Raw genomic sequence first — 27,441 nt, forward strand, 5'->3', positions numbered from 1 at the left:
AAAAATTGGCACAAGTTGATGGCTATAAATTTGTAACCATTTTTTTCTTGTGGACATTGCCGCAACACAGTATTTTGCCACTGCATGCATGATAGAAGGGTTTGAGTCCTAGAGGAGAAAGCCTACATAAAAATTGTCTGCCCTCCCTGGCAATCTCTCTAATAAGGAGAGAATATATGCTGTCCTATAAACTCGGTATAACTCACAGTACAATAAAACATGTGAGATATCTTTGACTTCTCCTTTACCACATATACATACCCGTTCTGCTATTGGTGTTCTCTTATACCTGAGTGCTGAGGGAAGAATGTTAAATCTGGCTCTGAAGAAAGCTATTCTTTGGTTTGGGAAGGTCAGATCATTCAGATACAGTATCTTGCCGATTCCCACGCCCCCTGTTTGATTCTATCCCTACTGTGGCTATTTTATTATAGCATGTGGAAAACCTGAAATCCGTCTGCTTTGTCAACTTGTTGAAATTTCTTGGTAGTCCTAGGGAGTCACTATAAACATTGAGTTCCTAGATTTTCTGGGAACTTCAGTAAAGATCTTATCTAAAGGTTTTTTGGAAAGCCAAGGCATGTGATAGCTGCTCCTTTCAACATTAAAACAGTAAAAATTAATTTGCATCTCAATCAAATATTTTGGACCTGTAGTATTTCTTCAGAAATGCAGCTTAGATTGTGGGATTATTAAAAGGAGTAGATGCCAGTGATAATCAGATTACTTCTAAAACAAACCTGCTGTGCATCATTTAATACTATAAAGAATATTATGTTTTCTGTTGTTTCCTGCAATTTTGCTTTGACTTAATTAGAACAATTCTACTAGCTAGGAAGTAGTTAAATAGTTTGCCGTTATACTGAAAGATATGAAAATATTTCTTGCCAGAGTGTCTTCTCCCAGCCACTTGTTCGTTCTCTCTTATTTTGCAGTTTCTTAGTTGCTGAGGGAGCCTTCAGATGGGCAGTGGATCATGGGATATCAGCCTGTCCTCCAGGCGTCATGGCAACAAGTAAGTATCTTTTTATTGGAAATTACTATTGAAAGTGTTAAAGGGACACTCGGAAACCAGCGAAATGGAATTGTTTAGGTACAAGTCATACCAATGGACCATAGTCACATCAGCCTTTTTATAGGGGGATTGCACCATAACTATTATTTCAAAGTCATTATAGTAAATATAGTAAATAATAGTAATTTTTGAATATTAAAATTCAAGCTGTGGGTTGCTCCCTATAAAGGCCTACCTGGCATAGAACCTGGTTACTCGACGGACTGCTTGTCTGCCATAGTATCTGCCTGATAGTATGGCCAATTTGATCTGGCAGGACTGGTTTGTGCTCCAGGTTTCTTCAATTAAACAATGCCATCTTTCTGGACTCTGGAAGCCCACCACCTTTGTAGTCTTCTGGAGTGAGGTTCCTCTGTGATCCGAAAAGTCCCACAGAACTAGTAATTTGAAGGGTCCTGAAGCTCTGGCTTTTCACAAAAGGCTCTGGTGAGCGTGAGCAAAAACCCCTTTTCTTCTTTTTCTTTGTTCCCATTTGGATTTGTTATCTCTCCATTTTTGTCCTTTTCCGTTTTATTGTTTTTCATGTTTTTCATGATGGTTAACTGCCCAGAGCCTTTGAGAGTTGGACGACATATACATTTAATGAATAATTAATTATTACAATTATCACTGGTGGTGTTTTATTTGATTAGAAGTGGTGATTTATTCAGCTTGTGGTTAAATTATGGATAATATAGAGCAGATTTTTCAATTACTACTGAGAAAGTGTTTGAAGATCATAGGCTTATAAGAGTAGAAAGGGAACAAAATGTAAGATTTACATGTATCTTATAGATCTTTAAAACACTGCAGATATGAAGATTTCTGTTAAATATCTTGTCTTCATTAAATTTGTTTGATATTATGTACCATTCAGAATCCTTTGGGATGAGGCAGGTTACAACTACTGCAAAATAAATATTTTGTTTGAGATTATTGAAAGTGCCATTGCTATTTATGGTTGGGGAATTTTAACTTTCCGCAATAATAATAATAATGATGATGTATTTGTATATAATTTGTATAATTTATTTACACCATGTATAGAACTATTTTCAAGTCTATATAGAATATATTTCTAATTTATGACTGCATATTTTCTGATGCTTTAAAAATCATTTCATTGTAGAATATCCCATCCCAGTAGTATTTAACTGTACTCACAGCATTCTGCACAAATGGATATTAGCTGCTAATTTTCTATTATAATTTCCTTTATTATGTTTGGTTTTTATTTTCACTATCTCCTTACATCATGGTAATTGTATAAAAGAAGAGAAAAATAATTTCTTCTTTGAAAGTGTTCCTTGCATTAGATAGACGCTGTATCTTTCCTGACTTTCCACATTAAATTGAACGTGATATTACTTAAATAGATAATCAAGAATCATTCTGTGGTGTGTTGGATCAAAACAGTTTTGAGATTGGAATCTGTCATTTTGAGCCAGCCTACTGAAATGTTAGCAACAAGAGAGTACCATTATGTTACCTTAAAATATTTAAATCTCTCATTGGTACAGAAGTATTATGAGTTTATGATTGCGATAAAATATTTTTTATTGGATTAATTGTCATATATATTGTTTTCTATATAGTTCTGCTTTCCCACTCTTTCTCTTTGAAAGAGAATTTCATATTATTTCATCCTCAGAGCCTTTTGAGCATACACCAAAAATGACTGCCAGGGGGTGCTCTATGATTGATCAGAACTGGACTGATTTACTGAGGATTAGATATATGTCCCCTTTTTTGTGATTACACCTACATTTTTTAGGGCTTCTAAAAACTTTAAATGGTTATATTACACAAGTATAGAAGTATAATTGCTTTAATGCTGTTAATAAAATAGGCAGGGTGATCATTCATGATTTCTAATATTGTTAAATTTATAATTAAATTTATTCTTTTAAATTTCAGTATACTGCAGATACAATGAATCTGAATTGCATTTCTTAACATTTATTCAGTTGACTTGATTGAAGGTAGAGGAACAAAGAAAAGTATATATTATTTCAAGTAGAATTTTGGAAAATAGCACTGTAAGAATGATCAAGTATATAGAAGAAATAGCAGTTGCTGGCTGCATTGACAGAACCTTTAAACTCAATCTGGGACAAAATTAGAGACCACTGTCTTCTCTTCAAACCAAAATAGGAAGGTGCTGAATTCTGTTCTTCTCAAAGCTGGTGCCAACCTTCCATTTTTCCCCTCTCCATATAGACTGTGATGCACTGTATACGAGACTGATGATATGATTCACCTCACCTTTTTCCTACAATCTATTAAAGTCTGCCTGGCAACTGAGTGGGTAAACAATGAGAATTCCTAATATAATGGCATCTAGAAAAATAGAAATGGCACTCTAGCAGATAACCAATTTTCTGTTGAGTAGAGCACAGAGAAGATGGCACCTCCTCTTCAGATGAGTTAAGTTCTGTGTATTTGGCATATGCGGCTGGGAGCAATATTGCAAGATGGCCAGTCTCAGTAGGAATGCAACAAAAGCAACTGAAACAAGATGGAAATCTGTTCAGAGAATTTCTTGATCAATTTCCTGAGGCAAAGTAATTGTTTACACAACGCCTCAACCTAAAACATATTCACTCAACCTAAAACATATTCACGACAAGGAAAGATAAGATAAGATAAGATAACCTTTATTGTCATTTTTTACTGTGGGCACAACGGCACACATCAAAAATGAAATTTAGTTGCCCGCTCTCAAAGTGAAACACATACATGACACACACCTAAAACATACTATGTACAACGTATGTATAGACCCACACCCCTACATATACATAACAAATAAATATTAAATACTGTCCATCTTGAGTATATAAAATGGCATAAAATTCAAAGTTGCAATTGGGCCAGATGTCAAATCTGTATATGTAAATAGGCAGTACTCTTACAGGATCTAGTAACTCTTCTGATAACATCAAGAGTTTATTTCCTTTCTCATCAATTACTGATTATGCATTAGCATTTGCTAGCAATGCACCTTTTCCTTTATACTGTATAGCACAGATAGTGTGCAAAAAGATAAATTAATATGCATTGGCACCAGAAATTGCAGCATTCAAAAACTAAAGGAAAACATAGCATCTAAGGACATAATCAAGCTGATGTTAATTGGGCTTGAGGATCTTGGAAAAAAGATTGCAACATGATTCTGTTGAATTACTCAAGACATAAAGTTCCATATTCTGTAGTGAAATAGTAGGCTTTTATCTCACTACAAAGAATTTGTATGATCGTGTTTATTTTTCACCAAAGGCAATTTTCCAAGTTTTTCTATTCATTATAGAATAAAATGCTTAACTTGTTTGTATCAATAAAGCAGTCAGTGAAATACCTGAGTTTAAACAGCAGGTCTCTTATCCAGCAAATCATTCTTTGAAGATGGAATGACATCACTTTACTCATGAGGGAAGGAAATACGCGTAAAATCATTTAGGTTTCAGGGTTTATAAATATTTCAGATTTATGACTATTGCTGAAAGTTGCATAAAACTGCAGTGTGGTTTGATTGCTTGGGAAAATAGGCAACCTTATAGGGAGCAGCTATTCGTGTAAATTAAAAACCTTAAGGTTGTCCCAATTAAGGAAATTGCATTTTAAGGATTTTATTAACACCATGAGATGCTGAGAGACTCAAAAAGACTAAACAGGGTTCCTCACCTAAATATTTGTGAGAAAAAAACAAAGTCTTGAGAGAAAAGATCAAAACACTCTTATTCAATAATAAAGAAGAGTTTGGAAAGTCCCCACTGATCTCAAGGCATCACCTGACGACCCATGATGACATATGCTAAGAACCTAGCAAAGATGGATTTATTCCGTGTCTAAGGGGTAGACTGCTTATGGTTCCTAGCTGAATTTCTTTGGTTTTTGTTAGGAGAGAAATACTTGAGGAAATATAAACAGTTGCAATGGCATGTACACATGATAATTTTAGTCTGGGAAGGGTTTTTCTAAAGAGGGCAAGGTAGCAATTCAGATCCTTAAAAGTTGGCAGGCAATCTTGTGTTTAGTGGAAGTAACAATTTCTTAACGCCCCTATTAAAATTGCATCACTCAGACAAATGGACATAATTAGAGCTGAAAGGGTTATTCGAGATTGTCTTTGAGAACATCCATTTACTATTTCAGTGTTTGAAGGCTGGAGAAGAAAAATGCAGAGTCTGGCTAACCAATTTAATTCACTGCATTTGAGATTGCGGTTATTATCTGCTTAATTTACTTTTATTTTCTTAAATGTATCAACTATATCACTGCTCATGTCCTAATTTTATGAAATTACATATATCAGGATCACAATCTTTTCTGATTGTCTAAAAGCGATGTCTCTTGGTTAAAATTGTGTAGGATTGTATTGCTAGTTAAGGAATATTTAGATCAATAGACAGATGCTGGATATATGCTTGAGTTTGTTGGGTGAAAGTCAAAAGAGTTGCATTTACTAAAGTTAATAGTTTTAGTTCTTCAGAAATGTAAATGCTATTAAATGTTTTACAGGACTTAGTTTAGCAGCTTTTAAAAGGAACAAGAGGAAACTAGAGCTGGCTGAAAAAGTAGAAACAAATCTTTTTCAGCTGAAGAAAAGACGACAAACAAGTGAAAAGGTCAGTATCTGTGGAGAAAGATGTTAGTCATTCTTAATACTTCAACAAAGTTCAAAGGTTAACAGCTCAATAAACTGAAAATAATGTAATGTGTATATGTGTGTACTTGCGTATGTGGCTTTTTTCATATACTACATTCTTCTAATTAATTTAATGTTTCTTTGGAGTGTTTATTTATTTGAGGAACAATCAGTCAGATTGTACTTGTGAAAAGTCCTTGCATACATGGACATGGGTCTAGGCCAGCGGTTCTCAACCTATGGGTCGCGACCCCATTTGGGGTCGATTGACCATTTCACGGGGGTCGCCAAGCAAGGCTGTCCGCCATTTTTTCCCCCTTTTCCGGCGGGTGCCTTACCTCCCTTGGGCTGGGCCAGCTGGTGGTCAGCCTGCTCCGTCTCTGCCGCTTGCCAGCTACGCCTCGGCCGGCGCTGGGGGCGGAACCATGCATGCGCGGCGCTCGCGGGCAGGGAAAGTCCTCGATTTACGACCGGTTGGGTAGTCCTCGACTTATGACCGGTTTAGTCCGCGACTTACGACCGGTTTAGTCCTCGACTTACGACTGGTTTAGTCCCCGACTTACGACCGGTTTAGTCCTCGACTTACGACCGATTGGGGGTCGCGGCATTAAAAAGGTTGAGAACCACTGGTCTAGGCAATATAATATGTGGAATAATCTATCTTATATTCTTATACCTGTGTGTGTCAGTATGTTCCCTATTTACAATTGGTAAAATACAGACAACAATATGTTGGTTTCCAAAATAGTTCCTAGATTAGATACCTAGTTTGCCTGGCATTACACTGAACATTAGTTATGCTTGTAACCTATTAACCAAAATAGGTCAGTACTGACCAGTACTCTTTTTACTCAGTAGGAAACATCATGAAATCTATTGTCTAGTCCATGGTCACTAAATCCTGAAGTCCAACGCTGCCCAACAGATACCAGCTGTGAAAGCCTATATCAGTATTTAAATTTAACTATATTTTCTTTTGTCAACCCTTTCTGCATTCTGAATAATACCATTTATCTTGAAAGTGAGCATTGTGATGTGTGTGTGTGTGCGCATGCCTAAATTTGAGTAAGAAATAAGTGAAAAAAAATGAAGGAAATATAACATGCTAGGTTTAAAAAATCACGTATGTGAGTAGATCCATTAACACATGTGCATTTTAATCATAACTGCAAGCCATTGTTATGATTAATTTTAAGTATCATTGTTTTTTCTGAGCTGCCATTACACGCACATTTGAATCCAAGCCATTATTTTATCTGAGAGCAAGTCTACTGCACCATTATAGCTTGATGATATATTTTACTATTTTCACTTTTTCAGAATGTGCATGACAAATGCAAAATGAAAAGATAAATATCTGTTGAGACATTTTCTCCAGTTTAAGATTTTGATGAAAATTTCTCAGTTTAAAGCATATTCTGTGGATCTGGAAAGGGCTGAAACCTTAAATATCAGGTAGGTAAACATGTCTGGGCATTTATCTAGCATTGACTGATCCAGAATAGTCCTCTAGTCAAAAGGCAGGTTGATAATTTGTTTACTAAGATTAATTTCAGCATCCTGGTTTTTTTGTTGCTGAATATAGCTTTTGCATATATATATTTAACGTATTTTGCCATGAGGAATTAAGATGTGCAAGAACATCTGCAGAACATATTGCTTTGTGATCTTCTTTTGTGGGGAAAGTGATTCAGAGAAAAAGTTTATATATTATTCAGGTATTTATTTTGGTTTTGTTTGTTTTTTTAAAAGAAATATCTAAAGAAAACAATGATCCTTAGAAGTATTACAGGAAGGTTGATAATGGTATTAATTCATATTATAAAGGGCAAGTCAATGCTTCCAATATGCCAGAACATGAGCTTATCAACCTGTTATTTGAGATTTCATACATCTTGTTATAACATTGAATGGGAGAATGCCACATTCACAACTGAATTGAGAAATGCTATAAAATTTATGTGTAGAACTGCAATATCAGTACCTGAGATGTCAAGATTCTGTTCGGATACCTTATACCAGGGGTAGGCAACCTTGGCTCTTTTATGACTCGTGGACCTCAACTCCCAGAATTCCTGAGCCAGCCATGCTGAGGAAAAAGGGAGAGGTTTCCATGCTGAGCCATGCTGGCTCAGGAATTCTGGGAGTTGAAGTCCACGAGTCATAAAAGAGCCAAGGTTGCCTACCCCTGCCTTATACCAAGGAGTTTGAAATTTAAATGAATCTGAACACCACATTGCGTAAAATGAGCTAATTAGTGGGCCGTATTTGAACTTCTGCAAAATGCGAGAAATATTATTTTTATTAATAATTAAAATTATGTGTTTTTATAAACAAAATACAAAAACTAAATGACAGTAATTGTTACTAAAAGCAAAAATATGTTGCTTGCTATAATGCAGTAAAATGCTGCGTTGCCCTGGTTGCAACCTCCAACTTGTTTGTTCTCCCATACCTCACCGCTGTGTTGGTCTGCTAGCACAGACAAATGGTGACATCACCGGCAGGGTTCCTTCTGTTCATGTGCACAGCATCATGTGCTTGCATGGCACCTGCACATGTGACAAGACAATGAGGTAGAATGGGTTCTGGGTAGTGCCTTAGAAGACTAAAAGACCTCAGTGCTCCAGCTGTGGCACACAGGCCAGATGTTTGAGACACATGCTTTATAAAGTACTTCCAGCAATGCTTTGTGTATGTCTCCTCTTTGTTTTACAATAATCCAATTATTTCTGGAGTCATAGACGGAGAGAATTGAGAAGCCATCCCAGAAAGCAATACAAGCCACTTCTGTAACTTTGCCAAGAAAATGTACTTGATAGCATTTTCACCTCTTTTATGATTTGATGCCAGATGTTGAAGTTGACCTAAAACAACATTCTAGTCATATGGCTATGGTGCATAATTAAATGAAAATCTGGATTGTTTTACTTGAACAATTCATAACAAGCAGTATACATTGAACTTTATAGTAAGTGGATGAAGTTTTATGGCTGCTGAAATACAAGTGATTTCTTAGCTAAAAAAATAAATAAATCTCCCCCTTTAATTGATATGAGGAAGGAACAGAATTGCTGTTCTGTAAAAGGAATAATTGTTTCCCTTTGCAAAAATATAATTTAGTTCCCGCTACTGTTGAGGAAATTGGAAAGCAATGAGTTTCCAGAGAGACCCAGTTTGTTATAGGCAGGGGTAGGCAACCTTGTCTCTTTTATGACTCGTGGACTTCAACTCCCAGAATTCCTGAGCCAGCATGGCTGGCTCAGGAATTCTGGGAGTTGAAGTCCACGAGTCATAAAAGAGACAAGGTTGCCTACCCCTGGTTGAGACACCAGATTAGTGGTTGAGACACCAGATTAGAAACCAGAAGACTGTAACTTCAGGTCCCGCTTTGTACACAAAAATAGCTGGGTGACCTTGGACCAGTCACTTTCTCCTAGGAAGCAAGTAATGGGAAACCATTTCCAAAAACCAAAGGGACTAGTCCAGGCAGTCCCCAGATGTTGACACTGAATCATCGGCTCCCAGATATACCTTTTGTCTCTGTTTCTTAGATAATATGACCCCCAATTTTGGAATCTTTAATGCAGGATGGATTTGATTTAAATCAAGTCGATTTAAATCCCAATTCAAATCATGATTTAAATCATAAGCTTGGTTTAAATCAACTCGATTTAAATCATAATTTTTAAAGAGCAGCTGTCATCTCTGTCCCGCAGCGGCTCCTCCTCTGACCCGCTGCGGACTCACCGACAGTCCCATTCACTTTAATGGGACGGCTGATGATGCGGCAGTGACACAACAAGGTGAGGGGCGTGGCGGGCAGCCGGTGAGTGGATGCCCGCTAACAGGCGCTGCCATAATGCATCTGAAAAGACAGGTGCTCTTTAAATATAAGGACTCATTCTTGCTGGTAGTTAGAATCTTTAATATTATTATTTGCAAACAAAATGAAGGTTTCCTATTAGAATAATAAGCTGTCAGGTTAGTAAAACAGCGATATCAGAACCGATTTTAGGTTAATAAGTTAATCACACATAGTTGGAAAACTACTCAAATTCTTTTATTTAACTAAAACACTTAGAGCCTGGTACAGATGCCTTTCTCTTCAAACAATCATACAATTTGTAATGTACATAGATTTGCAAAACAATGGGATAAAGGAATATTCCTGAACTTTGTTTTATGATTTGTCTCATGGTTCCTGTGAAATTGTGTGAATGCATCAATGCAGTGCATGTTATCTCAGCTTGCAGAGCCTGGATTGATTGAATGAGTTTACCAAAAATGCAAATATTGCAGAATATACAGCCTCATGCTACATAGCTAAGCTCCATTTCATGCTGAATAAACTAAATTATTAATGTATATTACATAGAAAACTATATTTAGATAGATTTTTTACTCCAAAAGCATTTTATTAAAATAAATTTGATAAAAAAAATCCAATTTAAATCGGAAAAATCCAATTTTTTTAATTTATTTTTTTTAAAAATCATTGGTTATTATCCACCCTGCTTTAATACTTCCGGAACATTTTTTTTTTAGTCATCGCAGGGCTGCTCTGGGAGAAAGGAATGAACAAAACTTCCTTTTACTGTTGAATGTGTTTCAATCATGGGGATTCTGAATGTAAACCATAAGGTTGATCTCCCTTATTTAGATGGTGACATGGAAAATACATAACGGGCATCTGCATAAATATACATATCTTTTTAATGTTATTTTGTAGACAATGTATTTCTGTTTGCTAATCTTAGAATGGGCTATGTTGCCTTTTTACTTCCTATTCTTGAGATCCAATGTATTTTTATATAAAGGGTTAGAGCAGCGGTTCTCAACCTATGGGTCGCGACCCCATTTGGGGTCGATCGACCATTTCACGGGGGTCGCCAAGCTTTTTCCCCTTTTCCGGCGGGTGCCTTACCTCCCTTGATCTGGGCCAGCTGGTGGTCGGCCTGCTCTGTCTCTGCCGCTTGCCAGCTACACCTCGGCCGGCGCAGGGGGCGGAACCACACATGCGCGGCGCTCCTGGGCAGGGAAAGTCCTCGACTTACGACCGGTTGGGTAGTCCTCGACTTACGACCGGTTTAGTCCTCGACTTACAACCGGTTGGGGGTCGCGGCATTAAAAAGGTTGAGAACCACTGGGTTAGAGCTAGGTGTGAGAACTGCAAGAGGCATGGCTAGGGAGGCCATTGGAATGGACAGGAAATAATGTTGAATACTTTGGAGGATTAGGGGACAATTTTACAGGAATGTTCAAGGGGTAAGAGCTGTTGATGGATTAATATATCTATGTTTAAATGAATTTGAAAGTTTAAGTATTAAATATAACAATTGATCTAAATTAAAATATTTAATAATTGTATTAGGCCATTAAATCAGTATAATTTTAAAAATCATAACTGCCAAATGTTTGGCACAATATTGAATGCTGCAGAAGCCTTAAAAACAGTGCCGTTAGATACTTGTCTTCAGGATGCAGATGTTTCACTGAAGGGTTGCAGTCTAACAGCTGTGAGCATTTTTTCAATTTTTTTTTTGTGTGTGGATTAGAGTATTCCTATTGACCTCCCTGCTTCAGCTCCTTAAGTTTGGGGATCTTAGGAATGTATATGCTGTGGTTGCCCTTGATATGTTCCATTATTAGAAATATAAGCCTCCCTTTCTCTATTTTGCTTAGTTCTTTGGTATTAGATCCATTTATTTTTAGATTCCATATGTGTACAATAAACTTGGTGTCCATAGAGTGATTTTTAATAGGGAAATTTTATTTTTTTCAGAATCCAATGATGAAAATGATTTTGGGAAAAAAAATCACTTGGAAATAAAAGGAGCGGGAAAAGAGCCACCATGATAGAGTGGTTTTAGGGGCTAGTGGTTTTAGATTAGAGGTGGAAAAGGCCAGGTTCTAGTCCTCCCTTAAACATAGAAAGCAGCTGGGTGATTTAAGGTCAGTCAGTCTTCAGCCCAAATCTGCATCTGGCTCCAAGCAGGATGGCTGATAAGCAAAACAGTTTGAGGCATCACACATTGATAACTTTGCCTTAAAAACTAGACGAGTACCATGTAAAAACAAGCAGACCAACAATCATCTAGGACAAATGCATAAGAAAAACACCATTCTTTTGAATGAAAAATGTTAGATTTATCCAAAGCTACAACAGCTTTAAGTAAAGCAATGTTTCCAAGAGCTGAACTTAATATGTTTTGGCAGATCAAAGTCGTATTAATGCATGAGAGATGTCACTGGAATATAGATAGGATCATGTCCCCAGTATTGACACCACTGTTATTCCCCCTGGATTTCGGAGGGAGTTGCAGGAAGGGGCAGTTTAAGACTTGCATTGCAGCTTTTACCTGATTCTCAGTTCAAAATGGCAGGAAATGGTGTTTTCATTTTCGTTTTGTTTTATTTTATTTTTGGCATTTTGATGAGACATCTAGAGAACTTGCAAAGCAAGAAGGTCACAAGAGCCATAGAGGCTTCGGTTGTCCAAAATAATTGCTTCTCATATGTTTTCATAAACACTTCGTTTTCCATAACTTATTTGAGCTTCTGCATGGCAAAATGCAATGAACTAGATTTACAACTTTTATTCTCTCTTGGAACCAAAGTCGTTCAGATTAAAGAGGATTTGTGATGGCCTTTGGTTGCTTCTTGGAGTGCCTTTGTTCTAATGACTTTAATCTTCATTAGAAAGAAGTATATACATAACTATACTTTCCACTACACTAATTTGGATGGGAAACTCATGTGCAGTACTTGCTTGTAATGGGAAGCTCTGGCAGAAGATCCTTTGAAAGTCCAGCTGATAAATAATTAGTAAAATGATGCTTGGAACTCTAGTCTTTGTTTTTGCCAATAGCTGTAGCCTCTAAAAATGATTACTTTAAAAATAAATGCATTGTGTATTTGTTTATATCAGATTTTGGCGTAATCTTAAAACAAGGATAGAACAAGATAAAAATCCAGGAATATATTAAATCTCATTCAGTTATCAGTGAATGTATATTCAGAAAAACGTAGCCCTAAATTGGGGTACTTAGGGATTAATTGTAAAAACATACCCTTTTCACTGCTGTTCTGTCTGGATTTGCATTGAGCAGTAAGTTCCATCTGAGTCCAATAGAGCTTACATTTTATTAAAAATACATTTCAGAACTGGGTAATTTGCAGCCCATGACTTAATTTCATTTGATCTTGAGCCTTATTTTGAAAGCATTTTGGTAATGATCCAGACCAGAGGTCCCCAACTTTTTAGGCACCAGGGACCGGTTCCATGGAGAAAGGTTTTTCCAGGGACTGGAAAGTGTGTGGTTTTGTGTGCCGCTTGCACGGTTGGGGCTTTGCTTTTTTCTGCAGACAGGTTGCTGGCATGCTGCGGCCCAGTACCGGTCCATGGACCTGGGGTTGGGGACCCCTGATCCAGACCACTCCTAGCTATCTCATCCCTGGTACCCTGCTATGTAAAGAATAAGAGACAGCAAACAGTATCCAAAAGAGAAAAAGAAAAAGGAGCATCAGAAAGAGAATAACAACGTTGCTTATTTTAACCCTAGTCACTATTAGCAGAAAAAAATGTAATTTTAAAAAAATTACTCTTGAAATGCCACTGTGATGTACTTAATGTGGTAAAAGGCATCGCATGAGTATCTTCACACTATAGGTAACCCCCAGCTTAAGAATGAGCTCCATTCCCAAAGTCTGTCCTTAAGTTGAATTTGTATGTAGGCTGGAACAATAGTAAACTACCTTATAAGTAGTATTGTGAATTTGAATCATTGTGCATTTAACTGGAATTTTGCTACATAGGCTCCATTCTTAACATAACCATAAGATGTCCTTAAATTGGGACATTTTTAACCTGGGGACTTGTATACATTTTGAGTAAAGCTCGGTCTTATTTTGCTTATTCAGAGGAAGAAAATACTGCATTAGAGGTGTTTCGGTATTAATGAAGTTTTATTTGGAACAAGCTGATAAAAACTATTTCCCTGACTGGAGCCATTGCTGAGTCAGCCTTCTGTCTTGTAGATAAACTTCATATCTTAGATGCAAAAACTGACCTTAGCAAGTAATCTCAATGATTGGATGTAAAGCACGTACAATCTGTTCAAGAAAAGTGAATAATCCTGTCCCCCATTGATAGTTATTTGGCTCTGGGCTCCATATATCTTCAACTGCAAAAATATCTTACCGCTAAGAGTACCTTTTCATTTTCTTTGTTTTCCTGTTGTATAGGAAAATGAGTCAGAAACGTTGGACACAGTTGGAGCAGTTGTTATCGATCAAGAAGGAAATGTTGCTGCCGCCGTGTCCAGTGGAGGCTTAGCTTTGAAACATCCTGGGAGAGTTGGTCAGGTAGGTTTAATCGGATAGTGCCAGAGTAGGCAACCTTGGCTCTTTTATGACTCGTGGACTTCAACTCCCAGAATTCCTGAGCCAGCATGGCTCAGCTTGGAAACTCTCCCTTTCCCCTCAGCATGGCTGGCTCAGGAATTCTGGGAGTTGAAGTCCACGAGTCATAAAAGAGCCAAGGCTGCCTACCCCTGGTCTAGACAGATTTCCTCAGTTTTTTTAGCAAAGATTTTGTAAGTGGTTTGCCATTGCCTAGAGCAGGGGTAGTCAACCTTGGCTCTTTTATGACGCATAAAAGAGCCAAGGTTGACTACCCCTGGCCTAGAGCATTCTAGGATGCCATAGAGTGATGTGAGAGAGACTGGCTGCCCCAATGTCACCGAACTGGCTCTGTGCCGAAGGGGCTAGAACTCATAGACTCCTGGTTTCTAACCTGGTGTTTTATCCACAACTATTCCATTAATTTCTGAAATACTGTTGAGGCTATGCAAGGCAGGGATTTTTTTTTTTATCAAATTTCTGCCAAAGGAAACCTCATGGCTTCTCTGTATCAGTGTTGCATAATGACTAAGATACTTGACCAGAACCAGGAGCCCCAGATTCAATTCCATCTCAACCATGAGAACTCACTGGCTGATGTTGGAGTGGCCACTCTCTCAGTCCAACATAGCTTACATGGATGGTGGATGTTGTGGAGATAAAATGAGATAAAATCTTCATATAAGCTACCTTGAGCTCTGGAAGAAATGGCAAGATACGAAGCAAACCAATCCATTTACAAGTATACAATACATAAGCCTACAGACTGATATCATTAATTTTCTGAGTTTTCATGATTTATGAAAAAGGTTTTGAGATACAGTCTGAACAACTAAAACAGAAACGTTGGGAAAATCTGATAATTTTGCAAAATGATGAAGCGAGCATTGGAGCAGCAACATAAGCTCTGCCCCTTTTATACATGATTGCAATATCCCAATGCCTTTATAAAAGTGTCAGAGCTTGTGGCATGACACTCATTTTGCCATTTGTCCTCTTCCTGCATATATCTCTGAATTAAAGATTCACTATAAAAGCCAGTGGATGGGATATTTCTCCCATTTTCTTGCCAGTGTTTCAGCAAATTTGCTCTAAAATTTACACCATTCTTAAAATAATTGTGTAGCCATCTTAAGCAATTCTTTAAATAACTTCTGGAGGCAGACTTAAAAAAACATGGATCAACCAATGTGGGAAAGAATTTGGCAGAAATAACCCTTCTGAGTCATTCCTACATTTGTTGGAATGTAGGAAGTTAATTGAAGTTAATTTATAAATTGTACTGTACTGCTGTATACATAATAGATTTACAGAATCATACCCCCCAAATTGTTGGAAAGGCAGTGAAAAACAGGTATTTTAGATCTTTGGTAGGGGTGCCTTTAGATAAATATCTTTTGGAATATGGAGAGAGGAGTAAGTACCAATATTAATTCCAAGCAATTTGTAGAAGAAGTAAAATTATGCTTGTTGACAATCTTTTCTGAGTACAGTTTAAGAATGTTATGTGTTAATTACCTGCTGATAATATACTGATATTGTAAATTATAGTGAAAATGTGCCATTATAAAATAAAAGTGTATGGTATCTATGGAAAATTTAATACAGAAGCATATTAAAAGATAATGCAGAACAAGAGGTTTTTTTTAATGAAATGCAGCATCCTTTTATGATCCTAAAAATTAAATTTCTCAGGACTATAATGTATTCTTGTCCAATATTTAAGCTTATAATATTTTGTTTTATTGTATTTGTTGAGTATTGTTTTTATGAGTTATTTTATTGTGAATTTTTCTATCAAGTATTAAAAAAAAAAGATTCAGCATGTCTTCTGCAGGGAAGCTGTACTGTTCATGGGTTCAAGGCTTAGGGAAGTAGAAGGCTTAGAAATAAGGGACCTTGTCAGATGATTTGCACAAGCCTAGTATTTGTATTGAAACTCCTTTTCTAACATTTGACAAAATCCTCTTCCTATTCTATCAGGCAGCTCTTTATGGATGTGGTTGCTGGGCTGAAAATATGGGATTTCAGAATCCTTACTCTACAGCTGTGAGTACCTCAGGTATTTACTATTCTTATAAATATTTGTCTGAAATTTATATGCTAATACTTGAGATATACTGATGCTGCATATCTTGAAATGTCTAAATATTTCTAATGTGCTTTACTTCAGCTGGAAATCTTCAGCTACTTAATATGGGAGGTGGGGCAATTAATTTAATTGTATATTTCAGAAATAAAGCATGTCTGTCTATCAATCGATCTGTCTCTGTATCACCTATCTACAATTACAGAATGTTTGCCCCCCCCCCATTCAGATAATATATACTTAACATAGACTGTTCCTTTGACAATAATTTAGGACCTAAATAATAGTGATTTCCCACAAACAAAATTACATCTTGAAACAAAATTGCTAAATTTAGTTATTTATACTCGATATACACTTTCCAAACGTCATTGAAGTTGCTTATTTGCTTTCTTTTGGAACTGGCTTAAGTAAAAAGGGAAAAGTATGATTTCATAAGTTGAATTACCACATGACTGAATTCAATTTTATGACCGTTTTTGCAATGGTTTTAAAGTGAGTCACTGCAGTTAAAAGTCTCTCTGGATCATTTGTTTCTTTTTCCTTTACAATTTTGAAGACTTGCCAATCTAAGTTAGCAGATTTTAAGTTCCCACTGATATATGTTAACCCAATTTACTTTGTAGAGTTTTTTTTTTATAAAAAAGTAATAAAGACAGGATAAAAAAAATCTTTGAAAAATGTTTTTAAAAAGTTTGTATTTCATTTTGCTGCCAAGCAAGCTTTATTGAAAAATTGAGTTTCTGAACATTTTGGGAAAAGACTTGGGAAAAATACTATCTTCTTTACATTCCATTCAAAAAATCCCACCTTCTGAGATAAGTGTAGGATACGATCCGATGTAGATTTTAAAATCTAACCACTATAGGACTAATGGAAACAGAAACACTCATGGTAAGGGGCTTCAGTTTCCAGTATATATTCCAACTGCAGTTTAAAAAAAAACCCCTCACAAGTACTTCATAAAAGACTGCTGTAAATTGCTCACCATTATTAGGAATATTGAGCAATTCTAATATCTCTGAATCAGAACATGTAAACAGATCGTTTCACCATGAGCATCTTTATTTATTGTATCCGCAACACAGATATAACATCCAAGATTTGTTGTTTATCACAATTTTTAAGCTGGTTGATTTTTTTTTTCCATCTGAGTCAGTCAGTATGACTTTTAACTCTGCCATTTTGTGATCCAGAGAATTAGCTCTCTACTTCACGTTCAAAAACTTCTGCTTTTGTCTGTTTGAATCCAGTTCTTCAGTTCATTCTAATCTCAGTTGTCATTTCCTTGTATGTGACTGAATAGTTACTACAAAGTTTTGAAATATTGATGGGTGCCATTTTGCAATACAAGCTCAAAATTATCCATACTGCTGCACAGTAGATAATGGTACTGCTAACTGGGAGAGATGAATTTCTCTAGATCCTCCAGGAATTTTGCTGCTGTGGCTGTTCATCTAACAATAGTTCATGCGGTGTAACTTGCTCCGAGTTTCCTTCTTTTTTGCATGTGGCTTGCAGAAAGAAGTCTGGCTTTTCATTTCTCCTCCACTCAATAGCAGTTGCTTTCATGTCTGAAAATTGAAAACGTGTGTTTTTCAGTGTGCTGTATGAATGCAGATGCCCTCTGTCACACCTGCTTCTAATTTCCTGACTTGAAAGGAAATCTCATCAAAAGAAGCAGAAACAATTTCTTTGACACACTGCTCTGAAATGCCTTGCTTTACAGAAGTTCTTTGCTATGCCATCTTGGTTCCATTGGTAGATGATTCTAAGATGATAGACTTGAATAATAAGTTTTACTTTGCCCAATATTGTGGTTTTTTTTTTTTTTTTTTTAAAAAGACTTTTGAGGTTATTTTAAATTTTTAAGAAATCTGCTTAAAGGGGATTTGGGTAGGTGCTGGGCTTTGCGATAAACTGAAATGAAAAATATTGCATATAGTAGTAACCAAAGGTCATGTAAACTGATAAGAAAGTTATCAAGAGCCCTTGAAGTTTTCGGGCTTTTCATGTTTAATTCTAAGATTCCAGGAAAAATGCCAGCACAAAATCATGCACCTCCTAAAAGACTTCCTAACCTTGGTGCTTTTAAAAATGTTTCTTAGCTTTAGAAATAATTGTACAGTGAAAATATGAGGCCCCAGTGACATAGGATGCAGGTGATCCACAGCTGAATCTAGGAAACCATTAGATTATTTTTATATGGTCCAGTTAATATTGATTATGTTTATTTTCGAATGTGGACCTTCTCAATCATTGGAGGAAGGGCGAACTGCTCAGTCCTATCATGTTCCTCCTCTTTCCTGTCCTCAACATTGTTTTCCCTTCCTTGTTTTCATCACATTCCTGTTACTCTGTGAAAAAGGCCAATGGCAAATATAGTCATGAGGGGATAAAAGGCACTCTCATGCATCCCTTTCAGCCCTTTCAAGAGTGGCCCAGACAGATAAGCATTGCCCTCTATACTCAGCAACGACTACAGAGTAAAATCCACAGTGACTCCTTTACCTTTACATTTTTAGGTTGACAAAAGAGAAAACAAGCATCATAAAGATGCTTCCATTAGTCAATGAGCTGCGAGTGAAATTAGTGTATCCTTATTGACAAGCTGTATTCTTTAGCCTCCCTAAACAATCCCAGCAAACTTGGAGGCAAAGAACCTTCACCTGACACCTTGAAGTTTAGAACTGGTTAAAGTTCTGTGATTTTTTCTTGTTTGCATATAGTTTGAGAAACACTTTTTCTTTGAGGGTGGGCTTTAATAAGCAGTAGGAGTCCGTGTTATACAGCTCCCCACTGGTCTATTCATGCCTCCTTGCCCTATTTTAAAAATAGCATTGGAACAAAAATAGTGGAAGTATCTATGGATCTTAGTCAGCAGCATGTAGTGATAGTATTGTAAACTATTCCAGAATGACAAATTTAAACTGGAGGGTAGGAGTTGGGTACTGTCACTGTAAAGGTGCTAGTCTGTTTTCAGCAAGATATATTCTGGAGTGACCTTTTAGCACTTTGAAAAGATGGCTGGGGCAAGTGTGATCCTTCGTTAAGTACTACACTGTTGGGTTAGCATCTGTTTATGATAAAGTAGGTTCTTTGTGTAAATCTCTACAGTAAAATATCTTGACATAATGTCTGTAGTAGTTAACATTGGTGCTTTCTTTCAGAGAACATAGAGAAGTAAGCTATGGTTGATCACACAGTTTTCCCTAAGTGTGATGGAAAAAATGACAGGACTCTCTTGGAAATTCAAGAATATTCACCAAAACAGAAACTTTACTGAAGAGACAGAGGAGTGTATTAGACATATACTCTGTCCTGTCTCTTCAGTAAAGTTTCTGTTAAGAGGAAGAAATGGAAAAAAATGTATTAACTTGAATACTATTTTTTGTAGATATGCAATGCAGGAATAAGCTATTTAGTTTTCTTAATGACAGAAAATGTTAAAAAGTGAATATTATCAGGTTCAACCCCACAGGGTAAAAAAAAAGATATACTATGTTGATGAGTTTGGCTTTGATGTTTATATGTCATAACATTGTCCTTCATTATTGATTTATAACATAACACAAGTGGCTTGAAATTTAAATAAGCATGAGTGAGAAAAAATTGCCTCCTACGTATTGTTAACTGAATCTTAAATACACATATGCTTTTTTTGAATGTAAAACCAATGGATCATGTTTGAAATAATAACCTTTACTATATTAAAAAATAATCCTGGGAGACTAAATGGTGAAGAACGAATACTCTCTGTTCAGTTCCTAAATTATGGGTTCTGATTTTTTTTGTTTGTTTTGTTTTCAAGTTCTTTCTAGATCCTTGGAATCTTTTGAGATTTGTTCTCTGAAAAAAGTACTATAGCAGTTCCATACAACTATTAGTTAAGATAAAGATATTTTTCTGTTTGGCACATGTATATTAACCATGCTTATATGCATATATTCTTTATGTAGGTTGTGGAGAGCATCTTGTGCGGACATTACTGGCCAGAGAATGTTCATGTGCTTTGCAGAATGAAGATGCTCATCAAGCTCTGCTAGAAACTATGCAAAACAAGTTTATTAGTAAGTATAAAATTTAATTGAGACTGGCTTCTCATTGTTTCTAGCCATGTTAATGCAGTGAAAACAAGAGTTCTGTGCCAGGACATGATTTTTTTTTAATCTAAAAAAGATTATTCCCTAATATTTTTGCTGGTCGTTAGGGTGTATTCAGTTTCTTTTAACACAAAGATAATTCTGTTGCAGAATAATACTGTTGGTATCTTAAGAGTCATGTGGCACCATCTTCAGCCTGAATAACAATCATATGTGTGAGATGCTTTGGTACTAAGAAACAAATGACTTAATAATACTTGTATGAGATTTCATCAATGTACTGTTTCTTCCCCCTGTTCTTTGATAATGTAAGCTTTGCTCTGTTGTGAAATTAATGCCTTGTCGCTCTGCTTATTTTGTTGTTCTACTTAAGTATGCACTCGAGACAGCTTCGAAAATAAAAGAAAGTATAAAACAGCAGAAATATAATTAGACTTAAATTCAAAATTATTATAAATTGATTTAACTGTTAAAAACTTGGGAAAAGAGGGTGTTTTTCCATTTTCTTAAACATTGGTAGAATGTGTTTTCTGATGAGATTTTTAAAAAGTGCAGGTAGTTGAAGGAGAAACCTTCCATAGAATTTAAACACTCATTATTTTTCGTTCGGTTATTTCTGTCCTTCCTTTTGTTTTCTAAATTGGTTCTTTTGTTATAGAAGTTCAATGAGTAAATTTAAGCTTTATGCACCAGATTAAAATGAATCTTATTCCAGATAGGTCACTTTGGAAGTATTCTTTAATTCTTAAATCAGAGGAGGATTCTTTCCAAAGCAGCTGGTATTACATATATACAGTCTCTTCCACGTGCACCATTTTAAAGGGCTTTTAATTTTGCTTTTCTCTATATACAGTATAAATAAAGCAGAAAGAGAGAAGGGAATGCGGTGATTGATAAACTTGCCTTCTAATGAAGTGAAACAGTTTTCTAGACCTCTCTAGTCACAGAGTGAATGGATGTTGTGTCTTTGCCGATCTGCTCTATGTTAGTTCTGACTCAACTGAGCAGGAATGTTTTCAAGCCTTTGAAGAGACAGTCTATGTTTTAATCCTTCCTGATTCCGGTACTGCTTCAGACAAACCTTTCTACTGATCCTTATTTTAACATTCAAAATCCTGTCCCTAAATCCTACTATTTCCACTGTAATCCACTGCTTTGCAACTCATTCCTTCATTTAGACGTCAACTTACATTTTTCTTTTTGGAACATGGCTGCTGCCTCTGATAATATCATGCAAAATAAATATAGGCCATTGATTTCTATACATCACAAGATGGCTTGCTATGTATGAAGAAAATTCCTTACAGTTCCCTTTATACCCCCAAAGTAGTTCAGTTTTATTATAGTCATTGACTGTAGTCAAGTTCATATGCTCAGTAGACAATATAAATTATAACATCAAACTAAGTCATACCTTTTGTAGCAATGTAAGTGTGGGCATGACAGAGGGAGGCCTCCCTGAGGCAAATTACTTCCATTCAATTTTTAAAACCACCTAACAAGCAGACAAATGACAATTATTGGCTATTTTGAAGTACAGTCTTGAAACATTTTGGGCCACGTACAGTTTATGTGTTGGGAATGAAGATAAATATATGTGTACCAGGATAATGTTGCAGAATCCAATCTGGCTTGGTCACCAGGACCAAAGGTTTATTCTTCCAAGCTTTCGGCTCGTACTGGAGCCCATCATCAGAGATCTTCTCTCCCTCTAGAATATGTGCTCTGGTCTGTTCCGCATATTGTATTTATATAGTTCCTGGTTATATGTAGCTTTTTGTTGTTAATTAGGATGTTCATGGCTGGCTACTAAGTCACTAGTTGTTGTTTCCTTGTGCCGCAACACCTTAGTTCCTAACAACCTGATAGGCTGGTAGTAAACCAGCACTCCTTCAATCATTTCCCTGACTAGTTTTATCCCTGCTCGGCCAACAATCATAGTAACTCAAAATTGAATGCATGTCCTTGTTCATTGCAATGTGAGACTACCACATTGTTTATGTGTTGCCTACCAATGATAAAAGATAATATTCATTCCCCCGCTTGTATGAAAACCTGCATCAAGCTTCCTAGAAGGGTCTCTGCCTACAAATTCTTTCCTCTTAAACAGTAAGGCACTTATAGCTATAGATTATCTGGAAGATAGTGAAATGAAGGATTGAAACTTCAGATTCCTCAATTCACATTTACTGAAGGTAAGTCAGTCAACCTCGGAATCACAGGGCTGGTACAAAGTAGCAGCCATATGTGTTTAAATTAATGAAAAATTCACTATAAAATCTAAATAAATATTACAAAAGGATGAAATTCTAAGGGCAGTGTTGGAAGAAAATGGAAGACTGGAAGATTGAGCTGTATGTATCACATTGTTTATATCAAAGTCTTAGAAAAATATTCAAATTAGTATAAAAGATGAAAAATCTAAACACACAAATGAGTTTTTAGTGCAATATATATACATAGACATCTGTTATTCTATTCACTTTCAGAATAAGCAGGTTATGCAAAGTGCAGAAAAAGAAGTAGTAAACAAACAAAAGGCAATAGAGAAAAGGAAAGGAAATGGAACTAAATCTTGTTTACATCAACACTATTCATATATTGCTCCATAATTTTCTATCCTTGCAAATTATCCCTGCTTTTATCAATTCATACATTATTTTTTAAAAAAATCTGTCTCTTTTTAAAAATCTTATTACCTCTATTCAGCCATGACTTTCTCAGTCTTCCTCTCCTTTGTATGTTTTGCAGTTTGATTATTTTACATTCTCTTGATATGAACAAAATTAAAATTCGTAATTTTTTTATTGTTGTGAAGTGAATAGACTTTTGTGTTCGGTTCACAAAATCTATTCGTTCTTGGTATACAGTATATCTAAATTCCCTAGTCCCTTTGAATTCAGCTTACTTTAACATTTCTCCTGATGCACCAATTCTCATTTCCATTCAACAAAGTGGGCTACATCATTCTACTTTTCACCCAACATTTATTCTACATGACAGACTGCATAAGATATACTACTTTTCTAACAGCATTGAAATGCTTTAACATTTCTCATATTTTCATATACAGATTTATACAATAATGAGACACTATACATCGTTGCCTTACCCTATTCAGGACTGAATCATTCCCAACTCAGTCCATTTACTCTCACATGCTTTACTTCCATTTTCTGGAAAAACTTTGTAAAAAGAAAATATTCTTTAAAAAGTTTTTTAGGCAGAAGAGCTAAGAACAATTAAAAGGTATAATATGAATGTGTGGATTATTTTATCTAAATACGCTTTTTAAATGTGGTTTTGGTTCTCTTTTTTTTGTTCTAATGATCTAAAATCTATGAAATATCAATTCTCATCTGTAATCTCTACTTTATCTACTATCATAATAGTAATTAATTTATCAGTCTATAGATAAAATAGCTGTTCGCTATCCTAATTGTAAACATTAGCATGTTTTTAATATAGGTACTCTTCAATTTGCCACTATTTGTATAACTACCATTCCAAATTATGATGGCACTGAAAAGTGACATACAACCACTCCTGGGACTTAGAATCACTGCAATGTCCCCTTGGTCATGAGATCACATTTTGGATAGTCAAGGACTAGCTTTAAAAGTAATTGTAGAGAAATAACTCAATCTATATAGCTACAACAGCACCTTTTTAGTAAGCTAAATTGGGGGTGTCAAACTGCCAGCCCATGGGCTGGATGCGTCACGCGGAAGCCGTGCCCATCCCAGCTTCGATAAGGGGAAAAAAGTCACGATACATCGTGACATGTCACGTGACTAGGCGAGTTTGGCACCCCTGAGCTATATTATACAAGTGGTAAACAGTTAAAACAACTGAAATGCCTAAAAAAGGTTATTTTATGCATGACATCAATCAATATTAATGTGTTTAAAGACATGCCATCTGTATCCAAAAAATCCTACATCTACTGCATGGGGTTTGTTAAGAGCTGTCAGATCTCAAAATCAACACCACATTTTGCAAAAGTACACCTAAATGGTAATGCTAAAATGCTGGACATATTCTAAATATTGATTTTTACTGATACAGTAGTTGCTTGAACTGTAATTTATAGTGTAAATTTTACATTTCTGATGAATAAAGTAGGTTAATAGCCTGCTCTTAACATTATGACTTTTGTTCTCTTTATCATTAGAGTCTTATTTCTTATCTACTTATTATCACAAAATAAAACTCCCCAGAGAGACATTTAAATATTCCTAATTACTTGGGAATACCTGAATGGATGTTCAGAATTTTATTAAAAAGTGCATGAAAGACCAGCCTAGTAGCAGCTGTGTTTTCTTCATCTTATTTTTTATAGCTAATAGGACATTTGACTTAAGTAATGGTTGGATTGGAAGCGGAATACATGAATTACACTGTTTTGTGTAGTTACCTTTGGTTTAATAAAGATAAAAGATGGAATACACACACTGATGTAGAATGAAAATAGTGTTCTGTAAACATAAGTATCTTTCGGACAGAACAGAGGATTTGATACCTCATCTGTTCCTTTCAAATTCAGCCAAGTTTGTGGAATGCAAGCTTCTCAGTAAATGTTTATTCTATTTGCAGGCTGATTTGGGAGCCTAACAATTGAAATACGTGTAGTTCTTTAAAACTACATGTAAAGTATTTTCAACCTTTTAAAAACCTCAGCTATTTTTCGTTAATAATGCATGCACTGTTTTGCAAAAAAACATTTTTGATAATCTCTTGCGTATGAATTAGAGGGTGGAACATTTGCATGATGCAAAAAATACTCATGCTTTAGGTTCCTTGTTAATAGATTTGAATATGCCTAGAAGCTTTGAAAAAGTAAAGTAATATAGAGTTCAGAGGTAGATACCTTTTATATATTTATATACATTGAGCTTTTGAGTGACTGTTGACTCCTGATGGCTACTGGACTAGTCCTTGCAGTTTGCTATGGGGGACAAAACTTTACAGTCTTCGGGTTTCTTGCTTGATGCCTTAATCACTGTGCCGAACTGGCTGTCAAAGATTGTGTATTTACTTACATAAATACTAAATATCCTTTCCAACATTACCAAGGCAATCTGAGTGCCTTCTTTTCATTGGTCTGATAGTTTATAATGCAATCCAGAAATGTTTAGTAGCTTAACCTCAAAAATAGTGTTTATAACCTCCTTAGACCAGAGTCTACCTCTATTGCATTTCTATTCTTCAGGGGGAGGAGAGAATGAGGCTATTTCCAAAAATAGTGCAGTGATTATTTCTAAAATTGATTACAGGTCATCTTTCTTTAACATCTATTTGTTTGATGACCATCTGAAGTGATAGCAGCACTGAGCAAATGGCCTCTAAGCTACAGCCATTGCAGCACCCCAGGGTCATGTGATCAAAATTCAGATTCTTGGCAGCCCATTCATCAAGTAGAGGTCTGAGGGATGGCAGCGGCAGCTGGCTGAGACTGCTAAAGGCCTCAAACGTCCCTTCAGTTACAGCACCATTGGTGCTGCCATCACCCACTATGGCCTGCTGCTCACAGGGTGGCCAAAAGAGCACAGATGGAGCGAGGGGAGATAGGTAAGTGGGAGTTCAAAAAGAGGTAGCCTGTTACATTTTGAGGCTCAGGGCTAGGAGGTACCAAGCCAGAAATGACTTGGATTGGGATGGACGTTGCCTAATGATCAGTGGGAATTGGTTAATGATGACAATGGGGATTGCTGGGGATTTCTGTCACTAAGCAATGCAATTGTGTGACATTGCGCTTTTCAACCCCGCTGTTTAGCAATGAAAGTTCCAGTCCCAATTACCTTCGTATCTCGAAGACTACCTGTNAGGTACCAAGCCAGAAATGACTTGGATTGGGATGGACGTTGCCTAATGATCAGTGGGAATTGGTTAATGATGACAATGGGGATTGCTGGGGATTTCTGTCACTAAGCAATGCAATTGTGTGACATTGCGCTTTTCAACCCCGCTGTTTAGCAATGAAAGTTCCAGTCCCAATTACCTTCGTATCTCGAAGACTACCTGTGTATGTATTTCTGCAGAGGAGCAGAAAGAAAATATCATTGGGTAATAGTTACACCTTACTATATTCAGTTCATAAACTATAATAATAATAATATTATTATTATTATTATTATTATTATTATTATTATTAATAATAATAATAATAATAATAATAATAGTAACGTTGGAAGGGACCTTGGAGGTCATCTAGTCCAACCCCCTGCTCAGGCAGGAAACCCTATACCATTTCAGACAAATGGCTGTCCACTCTCTTCTTAAAAAACGTCCAGTGTTGGAGCATTCACCGCTTCTGGAGGCAGGTTGTTCCACTGATTAATTGTTCTAACTGTCAGGAAATTTCTCCTTAGTTCTAGGTTGCTTCTCTCCTTGATTAGTTTCCATCCGTTGCTTCTTATCCTGCCTTCAGGCGCCTTGGAAAATAGCTTGACTCCCTCTTCTTTATTGCAGCCCCTGAGATATTGAAACACTGCTATCATGTCCCCCCTCATCCTTCTCTTCATTAAACTAGACATACCCAATTCCAGCAACCGTTCCTTATATGCTTTAGCCTCCAGTCCCCTAATCATCTTTGTTGCTCTTCTCTGTACTCTTTCTAGAATCTCAGCATCTTTTTTGCATCGCGGTGACCAAAACTGGATGCAATATTCCAAGTGGAATTTAAGTACAGATAGTGGAGAAAGAATTGCCTAGTAGGCCTTTGGGGAAACCTAGTTGTTCTAAAACTTATGGCAGAGGTCCCCAACATTTTGGGCACCAGGGACCGGTTCCGTAGAGAAAGGTTATTCCATGGACCGGAGAGTGCGTGGTTTTGTGTGCTACCTGCATCCCACAGATGGGGCTTTGCCTGTTTGTGCAGACCGGTTGCTGGCATGCTGCAGCCAGTTACCAGTCCACGGACCAGGGGGTTGGGGACCCCTGACGTATGGGACTTCTTGCAAATGTGGATGAAATAATTGTCTTACAATTTTTGAAATGTTTAAATGCTGCTTTTATTAGAAACTGAGTATATTTGAAAAACTCGGTTAATAAAATACTTTTGAATTGCTGCTGGGTTTCACGAAGCTCCATACAACATCACTGTTGTTTTGGTCCTTATTCTCTCATGTTCTGCCATGGCCTT

At 36.4% G+C, this 27,441-nt stretch overlaps 1 protein-coding gene across 1 annotated transcript in view; it reads left to right on the forward strand.

Moving 5' to 3' along the window:
* TASP1 (taspase 1) overlaps positions 1-27,441 on the forward strand; it is a 54,573-nt gene that overhangs the window by 14,625 nt on the left and 12,507 nt on the right. The window contains exons 7-11 of the mRNA XM_015822427.1: positions 936-1,015; positions 5,576-5,682; positions 13,950-14,069; positions 16,089-16,167; positions 20,154-20,264. Of these exons, the coding sequence (XP_015677913.1) occupies positions 936-1,015; positions 5,576-5,682; positions 13,950-14,069; positions 16,089-16,167; positions 20,154-20,264 (497 nt within the window). The remainder of the gene's footprint in view (positions 1-935; positions 1,016-5,575; positions 5,683-13,949; positions 14,070-16,088; positions 16,168-20,153; positions 20,265-27,441) is intronic.

The sequence above is a fragment of the Protobothrops mucrosquamatus genome, unplaced genomic scaffold (assembly GCF_001527695.2).
Source record: "Protobothrops mucrosquamatus isolate PMUCROS unplaced genomic scaffold, P.Mucros_1.0 scaffold_174, whole genome shotgun sequence".
NCBI lineage: Eukaryota > Metazoa > Chordata > Lepidosauria > Squamata > Viperidae > Protobothrops > Protobothrops mucrosquamatus.